This window comes from Microtus pennsylvanicus, chromosome 7, assembly GCF_037038515.1.
Source record: "Microtus pennsylvanicus isolate mMicPen1 chromosome 7, mMicPen1.hap1, whole genome shotgun sequence".
In the NCBI taxonomy this organism is placed as follows: Eukaryota; Metazoa; Chordata; class Mammalia; order Rodentia; family Cricetidae; genus Microtus; species Microtus pennsylvanicus.
The window spans coordinates 68,881,307-68,891,110 of NC_134585.1; the positions used below are offsets into that span (position 1 = coordinate 68,881,307).

The window sequence follows — 9,804 nt, forward strand, 5'->3', positions numbered from 1 at the left end:
AGGACAGAGGGGGAACCATCACAGTGAGTCTCAGGACAGAGGAAACCATCACAGTGAGTCTCAGGACAGAGGGGGAACCGTCACAGTGAGTCTCAGGACAGAGGAAACCATCACAGTGAGTCTCAGGACAGAGGAAACCATCACAGTGAGTCTCAGGACAGAGGAAACCATCACAGTGAGTCTCAGGACAGAGGAAACCATCACAGTGAGTCTCAGGACAGAGGAAACCATCACAGTGAGTCTCAGAACAGAGAGGAAACCATCACAGTGAGTCTCAGGACAGAGGGGGAACCATCACAGTGAGTCTCAGGACAGAGGAAACCATCACAGTGAGTCTCAGGACAGAGGGGGAACCATCACAGTGAGTCTCAGGACAGAGGAAACCATCACAGTGAGTCTCAGGACAGAGGGGGAACCATCACAGTGAGTCTCAGGACAGAGGGGGAACCATCACAGTGAGTCTCAGGACAGAGGAAACCATCACAGTGAGTCTCAGGACAGAAGAAACCATCACAGTGAGTCTCAGGACAGAGGAAACCATCACAGTGAGTCTCAGGACAGAGGGGGAACCATCACAGTGAGTCTCAGGGCAGAGGGGGAACCATCACAGTGAGTCTCAGGACAGAGGAAACCATCACAGTGAGTCTCAGGACAGAGGAAACCATCACAGTGAGTCTCAGGACAGAGGAAACCATCACAGTGAGTCTCAGGACAGAGGAAACCATCACAGTGAGTCTCAGGACAGAGGGGGAACCATCACAGTGAGTCTCAGGACAGAGGAAACCATCACAGTGAGTCTCAGGACAGAGGAAACCATCACAGTGAGTCTCAGGACAGAGGAAACCATGACAGTGAGTCTCAGGACAGAGGGGGAACCATCACAGTGAGTCTCACGACAGAGGAAACCATCACAGTGAGTCTCAGGACAGAGGGGGAACCATCACAGTGAGTCTCAGGACAGAGGGGGAACCATCACAGTGAGTCTCAGGACAGAGGAAACCATCACAGTGAGTCTCAAGACAGAGGAAACCATCACAGTGAGTCTCAGGACAGAGGGGGAACCATCACAGTGAGTCTCAGGACAGAGGAAACCATCACAGTGAGTCTCAGGACAGAGGAAACCATCACAGTGAGTCTCAGGACAGAGGAAACCATCACAGTGAGTCTCAGGACAGAGAGGAAACCATCACAGTGAGTCTCAGGACAGAGGAAACCATCACAGTGAGTCTCAGACAGAGGAAACCATCACAGTGAGTCTCAGGACAAAGGGGGAATCATCACAGTGAGTCTCAGGACAGAGGAAACCATCACAATGAGTCTCAGGACAGAGGAAACCATCACAGTGAGTCTCAGGACAGAAGAAACCATCACAGTGAGTCTCAGGACAGAGGGGGAACCATCACAGTGAGTCTCAGGACAGAGGAAACCATCACAGTGAGTCTCAGGACAGAGGGGGAACCATCACAGTGAGTCTCAGGACAGAGGAAACCATCACAGTGAGTCTCAGGACAGAGGAAACCATCACAGTGAGTCTCAGGACAGAGAGGAAACCATCACAGTGAGTCTCAGGACAGAGGAAACCATCACAGTGAGTCTCAGGGCAGAGGGGGAACCATAACAGTGAGTCTCAGGACAGAGGAAGCCATCACAGTGAGTCTCAGGACAAAGAGGAAACCATCACAGTGAGTCTCACGACAGAGGAAACCATCACAAGAGTCTCAGGACAGAGGAAACCATCACAGTGAGTCTCAGGGCAGAGGGGGAACCATCACAGTGAGTCTCAGGACAGAGGGGGAACCATCACAGTGAGTCTCAGGGCAGAGGGGGAACCATCACAGTGAGTCTCAGGACAGAGGAAACCATCAAAGTGAGTCCCAGGGCAGAGGAAACCATCACAGTGAGTCTCAGGACAGAGGAAACCATCACAGTGAGTCTCAGGACAGAGGAAACCATCACAGTGAGTCTCAGGGCAGAGGAAACCATCACAGTGAGTCTCAGGACAGAGGAAACCATCACAGTGAGTCTCAGGACAGAGGAAACCATCACAGTGAGTCTCAGGGCAGAGGAAACCATCACAGTGAGTCTCAGGACAGAGGAAACCATCACAGTGAGTCTCAGGACAGAGGAAACCATCACAGTGAGTCTCAGGGCAGAGGAAACCATCACAGTGAGTCTCAGGACAGAGGAAACCATCACAGTGAGTCTCAGGGCAGAGGGGGAACCATCACAGTGAGTCTCAGGACAGAGGAAACCATCACAGTGAGTCTCAGGGCAGAGGAAACCATCACAGTGAGACTCAGGACAGAGGAAACCATCACAGTGAGTCTCAAGGCAGAGAGAAAACCATCACAGTGAGTCTCAGGACAGAGGAAACCATCACAGTGAGTCTCAGGACAGAGGGGGAACCATCACAGTGAGTCTCAGGACAGAAGAAACCATCACAGTGAGTCTCAGGACAGAGGAAACCATCACAGTGAGTCTCAGGACAGAGGAAACCATCACAGTGAGTCTCAGGACAGAGGAAACCATCACAGTGAGTCTCAGGACAGAGGGGGAACCATCACAGTGAGTCTCAGGGCAGAGGAAACCATCACAGTGAGTCTCAGGACAGAGGAAACCATCACAGTGAGTCTCATGACAAAGAGGAAACCATCACAGTGAGTCTCAGGGCAGAGGGGCAACCATCACAGTGAGTCTCACGACAGAGGAAACCATCACAGTGAGTCTCAGGACAGAGGAAACCATCACAGTGAGTCTCAGGACAGAGGAAACCATCACAGTGAGTCTCAGGACAGAGGAAACCATCACAGTGAGTCTCAGGACAGAGGAAACCATCACAGTGAGTCTCAGGACAGAGGAAACCATCACAGTGAGTCTCAGGACAGAGGGGGAACCATCACAGTGAGTCTCAGGACAGAGGAAACCATCACAGTGAGTCTCAGGACAGAGGGGGAACCATCACAGTGAGTCTCAGGACAGAGAAGGAACCATCACAGTGAGTCTCAGGACAGAGGAAACCATCACAGTGAGTCTCAGGACAGAGGGGGAACCATCACAGTGAGTCTCAGGACAGAGGAAACCATCACAGTGAGTCTCAGGACAGAGGAAACCATCACAGTGAGTCTCAGGACAGAGGAAACCATCACAGTGAGTCTCAGGGCAGAGGAAACCATCACAGTGAGTCTCAGGACAGAGGAAACCATCATAGTGAGTCTCAGGACAGAGGAAACCATCACAGTGAGTCTCAGGACAGAGGAAACCATCACAGTGAGTCTCAGGACAGAGGAAACCATCACAGTGAGTCTCAGGACAGAGGGGGAACCATCACAGTGAGTCTCAGGACAGAGGAAACCATCACAGTGAGTCTCAGGACAGAGGAAACCATCACAGTGAGTCTCAGGACAGAGGAAACCATCACAGTGAGTCTCAGGACAGAGGAAACCATCACAGTGAGTCTCAGGACAGAGGGGGAACAATCACAGTGAGTCTCAGGACAGAGGAAACCATCACAGTGAGTCTCAGGACAGAGGAAACCATCACAGTGAGTCTCAGGACAGAGGGGGAACCATCACAGTTAGTCTCAGGACAGAGGAAATCATCACAGTGAGTCTCAGGACAGAGGGGGAACCATCACAGTGAGTCTCTGGACAGAGGAAACCATCACAGTGAGTCTCAGGACAGAGGAAACCATCACAGTGAGTCTCAGGACAGAGGGGGAACAATCACAGTGAGTCTCAGGACAGAGGAAACCATCACAGTGAGTCTCAGGACAGAGGAAACCATAACAGTGAGTCTCAAGGCAGAGAGGAAACCATCACAGTGAGTCTCAGGACAGAGGAAACCATCACAGTGAGTCTCAGGACAGAGGAAACCATCACAGTGAGTCTCAGGGCAGAGGAAACCATCACAGTGAGTCTCAGGACAGAGGGGGAACCATCACAGTGAGTCTCAGGACAGAGGGGGAACCATCACAGTGAGTCTCAGGACAGAGGAAACCATCACAGTGAGTCTCAGGACAGAGGAAACCATCACAGTGAGTCTCAGGACAGAGGAAACCATCACAGTGAGTCTCACGACAGAGGAAACCATCACAGTGAGTCTCAGGGCAGAGGAAACCATCACAGTGAGTCTCAGGACAGAGGAAACCATCACTTGAGTCTCAGGACAGAGGGGGAACCATCACAGTTTCTCAAGGCAGAGGGGAAAGTTATAAACCAAAGGACTACCTGAGAAGAACCCAATGTCAGTTAAAAAGAATTAAGCCTGCATATTTGACTTTTTGTTAACCTTCTTTCAGGATTTAATTTAACTTAAAAACAGTAATAACATCTGGTTGCTTTGATTCTAGATGGAATATAGGTATTGAGTTGTGTTTTGTGAGTTCTAGATTAAACGTTGTGTTTAATTAAGGTCACGTAGAACAAGCTTTGTCTCCCAAGCCACATGCTGTGTCCTCTCCCTCTGCAGCATTTTGTTCTATCTCTCCTTGTCTGAATCCTGCAGTGGTCCCATTACATTAGCACTACGTCATAAATGAGGAAAACCATGCGCAGTTTAGTGTAAGTTACAAACAAAATTAGCACAAAAGCCAGGTTGCAAACTCCCGTCTCCTTTGAGGGCACTGAATAAACTAATCTCAAAATGAAACACCTGTATCTTCTGTGGTTCCTCCTCGGGTAGCAGTAAAACCAAACTAAGCATAATAAACCAAAGTTCATGGTCTGGGTAGAGTGCCTGACTCCCTACAAGCAGGAAATGTTCCACCTTAGGTGTAGTCAGCATAGGCAGAGCCCATCTTTCTACCCAGAAAACACAATGTCACACACTCATCCTTCTAGTCACCTTGCATCAGGCACATGGACATAACTCTACTACCAGCAAGGTATTCCCAACAGGCATCAGAGGAAACAGTGAGAAACTGAGAATGCCCAGGTTGGTCTGGGCAGCAGGAGGCAATAGCAACATGAAGTACCACAGCTAAACCTGCCAGTGTGCGGCACAGCAGAGCCATTTTTAGCAATCTGCAGCACGACATCTGTCACCAGACAAGCTTCATGTCATGGCTGGTTTTTAGTTTCCTTTTCTATCTGGTTTTTCTCAGTTCTGATTAGCTAAGGCTAGAACCCTCCCAAGAATCTGGTGAATATATCAATAAACCTTTGCTGGGTGGGGGCGCACGCCTTTAATCCCAGCACTCAGGAGCAGAAGCAGACAGATCTCTGTGAGTTCAGGACCAGTCTGGTAAACAGGACGAGCTCCGGGATAGCCATGGCTACATAGAGGTACCCTGTCTCCAGAAAACAAAACAAAACAAAACTCAATAAGTTTTCAATCAGTCCTTTTTCAGATTTCAGGCTAAAATAGTTACCTATAACAAAACAAAACCCAGTAAGGAAAGCATTTCGTAAACAACAGCAGATAACTGCACTTTATCAAATCCTATTACCCTAGTATTTCACTGCCCTCATGTGTACTTTACCACCGTGGTCCTAAGCTAGCATCTACTCTACATTTGACAGTGTGTCCAACAACAACAAAAACTGAAATCAGGTTTCTTTACCTCTTTCAAAAGCAACTCACCTAAGAGTTATGGTCACTGGGTTTCACAGTAAACTTATTTGAGATGGCTTACCTGTCAGGAATACCTAGCCTCTTGACACTTCGATAAACAGAAAGAGTGTTTGCAACATGCCGGTAATTGAACCAGAATCGGGAGGTGCACACCTAGAGATAAAAAGGAGACATGCATTCACGAGTCAGACCATGGCTTACAGGACTATGTCCCTTGGAGTCTATAGAAATGCCTGAAGAAAGCATCTCAAGCTTAAGACATCAAAGAACCTTCAATAAAATCAATGTCCCTACAGGGAGGCTTTTATAACTGCTATTAAATAAAAAGATCACCCAATGGAATAGAAAACGACCCAGGTCATCTCCATTTCTGTGTGTCTGAAATGTTCTATCTCTAACAGATTCAATTCTTTAGAATCAGAGAAAATGTCTATGATCTCCCCACAGACTAGATGCCCTCCAGGATGTAATATCGCTTCTTGATTTGTTTCATTTGTTGTGGGGAGTGAGACAGACACAAAATACAACCTATAAAATAGCTTCATCCACACGTAAGAAGAGCTATGTTATTAGGTTAGTAAAAACAGCAAGCAAGTCAACTCAATTTTTCACTTCAAATAAAGATCATTAAAAATATCAAGGGTACTAGAGAGGGTCTGGAGAGATGGCTCAACTCAGCTTGCAGAGGACCCAAGTTCAGTTCCCATGACCCAGGGAAAGCTGTTCACAATCACCTGCAACTCTTGATTCAGGAGAACCAGCGCCCTCTTCTGGTCCCCACCACAGTGCACTCAGGCACAAGCCCATATCAAACACACACACACACACACACACACACACACAAAGAAAAAGAAAAATCATTTTTTTAAGTTACTGGGAAAATCTAGTTCCAAGGAGATGCACTGAAAGGTTAGGGTCAGTTATTGTATCTCCCCCACACACTCCTGTGGTCCCAGCAGAAGTGACAAACTGAGAGAGCAGTACAGGGGCTCGGGGCTCTACAGAGCTGTTGTGATTTCTTTACTACTTAGAGTGAATTTTCATCCTATAATGCAACAGGAACACACTGAAATTTCTGACCCTACTAAACATATATAATCCAGTCATACTCATATATTTAGATATGTATTCACAACTCTTCCAAGAAAGCACTGCTGAGTAAAAATGAAAATAAATAAGATAGATACAAACCATTGCCAAAGGCCAACAGTTTCCCTAACTTGAAGTTTTTAAATTAAAAAAAAAGTACAAAACAATTTACAAGAAATTAACCACAATGAGGCCAAGATTTCTGCTGCACTTTATGCAGAACTAAAGGCCTTTTGTGTCAGCTCTTTACTTAGTAAATGTAAAAACTGCCCTAAGCTTCAAACAAATTACCAGGGAATAGAAAATAGACAGGGAATAACTAACTTCATATAAATTATTTTCTACAGCTATCGCTTTAGCAAATGTAAAATCAATTATAAACCAGCATCAGTAGAGCATTAACTAGTCTACAGAGAAATCTAATTATGAATTTTTCATTTCAAGCATTAAAAAGATTCTGTGTCTGGTGTTCCTCTGAACAACAGCACTCAAATGCAGTCTTTACTTACAAACCACCACTTGGAAGAAAAATGAAAAGGAAGGAATATTAGTGGCTGCTGTTAAGTTCTTTTTTAAAAGTCAGAGAGAGAGATAGAGAGAGAGAGAGAGAGAGAGAGAGAGAGAGAGAGAGAGAGAGAGAGAACCTCTGTCTCAAAGAGAGACAAGGTAGGGTAGGAGAGAACAGAGAAGAAGGGAATGGGGGAGGGGGAGGGTTTCTCTATCAAAATTTTTATTTTTAAAAGGTAATTTTATTTTCAAAAACTTAACTCACAATTCACAACAGTCTTGAGATCCCTATCTAATATGCACAGTGAGATCTATCTTTAAACAACGTACTTACCAAAACAGCCCAGTTGTTTGTGTGTCCGCTTCTAAAGAACTGCTCTGCTTGTTCCTGGAGGGAGATAAAGGTGAAATGATTAACACAGACACACACTTTAAAAACATGCAATTCCCCCAATAAACAGTGATAATGATATCTAGAATTCATGGGTGTTTTCAACACATTATCCAGTGTGTGTGTGTTGGCTGGTGAGTTCAGTGTTGTGCACACTCAACATTATCCAGTGTGTGTGTGTTGGCTGGTGAGTTCAGTGTTGTGCACGCCCATCATGATCCACTGTGGGTGCTGGCTGTGAGATCAGTGTTGTGCACACCCATCATATTAGATAAGGATGGGTGTGCACAACATTGCATGCACCAGCCAACACACACACTGGATCATGATGGGTGTGCACAACACTGAACTCACCAGCCAACACACACACTGGATCATGATGGGTGTGCACAACACTGAACTCACCAGCCAACACACACATTAGATAGAGACAAATGGTTCCACTCAGGTGAGAGAATAGATCTGCCACAACCACCACCACTACCACCACAACCCCCAAAAACTTAACAGCTGCCTAGACACCAAGGAAAGCAAAAAAGCAGGGTGCTATTGTGCATACACACTAGACAGGGATTTGAAAGCCTGAGCTAAAATCTAGCTGCATATAACAGAAATACAAGTCACAGTTCACACTTTAGACTTGAATTTCTCCAAAAAAAAAAAAATGAGATTATACGTAAATAATCTCTAGTGCACTTTCCAAGCTCAAAATAGTTACTCTATTACAACTTTACCAACAAATCTGAGGGAGGTAACACAAAGTTATTCACTCAACATTTACTTAATGGAGTACCTACTATGTGCCATGGACCATGTAATATACAGTGAAATCACCAAATAGCATGCTGTTTTCTCTCGAGAATGTCAGAGTTTAATTCAGATGAAGGTGTAAATGCATCACACTTCTGTGTAACATCTATTAATTCACTATATTCATCGGACATCTACCCTGGTGTGTAAAATAGTACGTCACGGGGCTTGCCACCAAAGGCACACTTTAGCAAAGAGCCCACCACACAATCTACGAAGCCAGAAAATGTGGATATTGTAATTGTAACGGGAGGATAAGACTTTGTCGGGGAACATCTGCCTACCTAAGCGACATTTTGGGTGAATACCCAAAGGATGAAAAAAAAAAGATAAAATACAATTCCAGACAAAGAAAATTTGAGCCAATGGCAGAAGGGGTCCCGGTGGTTTGAGAAACTGACAGTTTAATATATCTTGACATTTAAAAAGGAGCGTAAGAGACTTCAAGAAGGGGGCCCTATGGGTCCTGACCATGTTAAGGTACTTTTGAGAGGCACGATCGGGTTAGCATTCTCAAAGTTACTCCTTCCACAGTTTAGAGAACAAACTGAGGACCGGAATCACTCTGAGCACGGTTAGGGAACTATAGCAATCTAGGTGAGACAGAAAACTTTGGCGTGGCGTTTGTGTAATGTCTGCCAACTCCCCGGGTTCCTGGGCCAGCAGGACAAGCAGGTCTGAAAAGCATGTCAGAAATCCAGATCACTTCGTTTGGAGGGTCACTGGTGAAAAAACCAGAAAGGAATCAGACGCCCCGTGGGCTCAGAAGAGGGAGGGCGGGCCCGAGGGACAACAGCACGACCACGACAGTCCCCAGGAAGCTCGCCCCGCCGGTCAGCAGGAGCTGGGGGCTTGGCCCGCGCACCAGGAAGCTTTAGAAGACCGGATTGGATCAGGTAGTCGTTCAGAGCCGCCGGGTCGGAAGATGCTGCAGCGGGCGGCTTCCCTCCCGTGCACCCCACATCTCAGGCGCTCGCAGCAGGACACACGTCCTCCCCGGCTCGCCTCCGGGGTCCGATGCCTACCTCGATGTGGCCAGCGGCGGAGCTGCGGGGAGACAAGAGCGCCAAGGCGGCCAGGGCAACCACGGGCAGGGCGAGGGAGCAGGGGGCCGCCATGTTTGCCGGCTTCTTGCGCCCCTTACGGCAGAGGGGCGGGGCGAGTGCCGTAAAGCAGCGCGCTGTCGTGCGTGCGTGTGTGTGCCTGTGTATATGTGTGTGTGGTGCATGTGTGTGTAGTGTGGGGGGAGGGAGTGCATGTGTGTGTAGTGTGTGTCTGTGCCTCAGTGTGTGTGTGTGTGTGTCTGAGTATCAGTGTGTGATGCATGTGTGTGTAGTGCGTGTCTCTGTGTGTGTGGTGCATGTCTCTGTGTGTGTGTGCATGTGTGTGTAGTGTGTGTCTGTGCCTCAGTGTGTGTGTGTGTCTGAGTATCTGTG

The 9,804-nt window shown here is 47.0% G+C and overlaps 1 protein-coding gene across 2 annotated transcripts in view; it reads right to left on the bottom strand.

Moving 5' to 3' along the window:
• Positions 1-9,513, bottom strand: part of Pigk (phosphatidylinositol glycan anchor biosynthesis class K) — a 93,353-nt gene extending 83,840 nt beyond the window's left edge. For both annotated transcript variants that reach the window (XM_075981044.1, XM_075981045.1), the window contains exons 1-3: positions 9,394-9,513; positions 7,502-7,555; positions 5,633-5,724 (exon numbers count right to left, since the gene is read on the bottom strand). In XM_075981044.1, coding sequence (XP_075837159.1) covers positions 5,633-5,724; positions 7,502-7,555; positions 9,394-9,486 — 239 coding nt within the window. In that variant the 5' untranslated portion in view covers positions 9,487-9,513. The remainder of the gene's footprint in view (positions 1-5,632; positions 5,725-7,501; positions 7,556-9,393) is intronic.
• Positions 9,514-9,804: the final 291 nt, after the last annotated feature.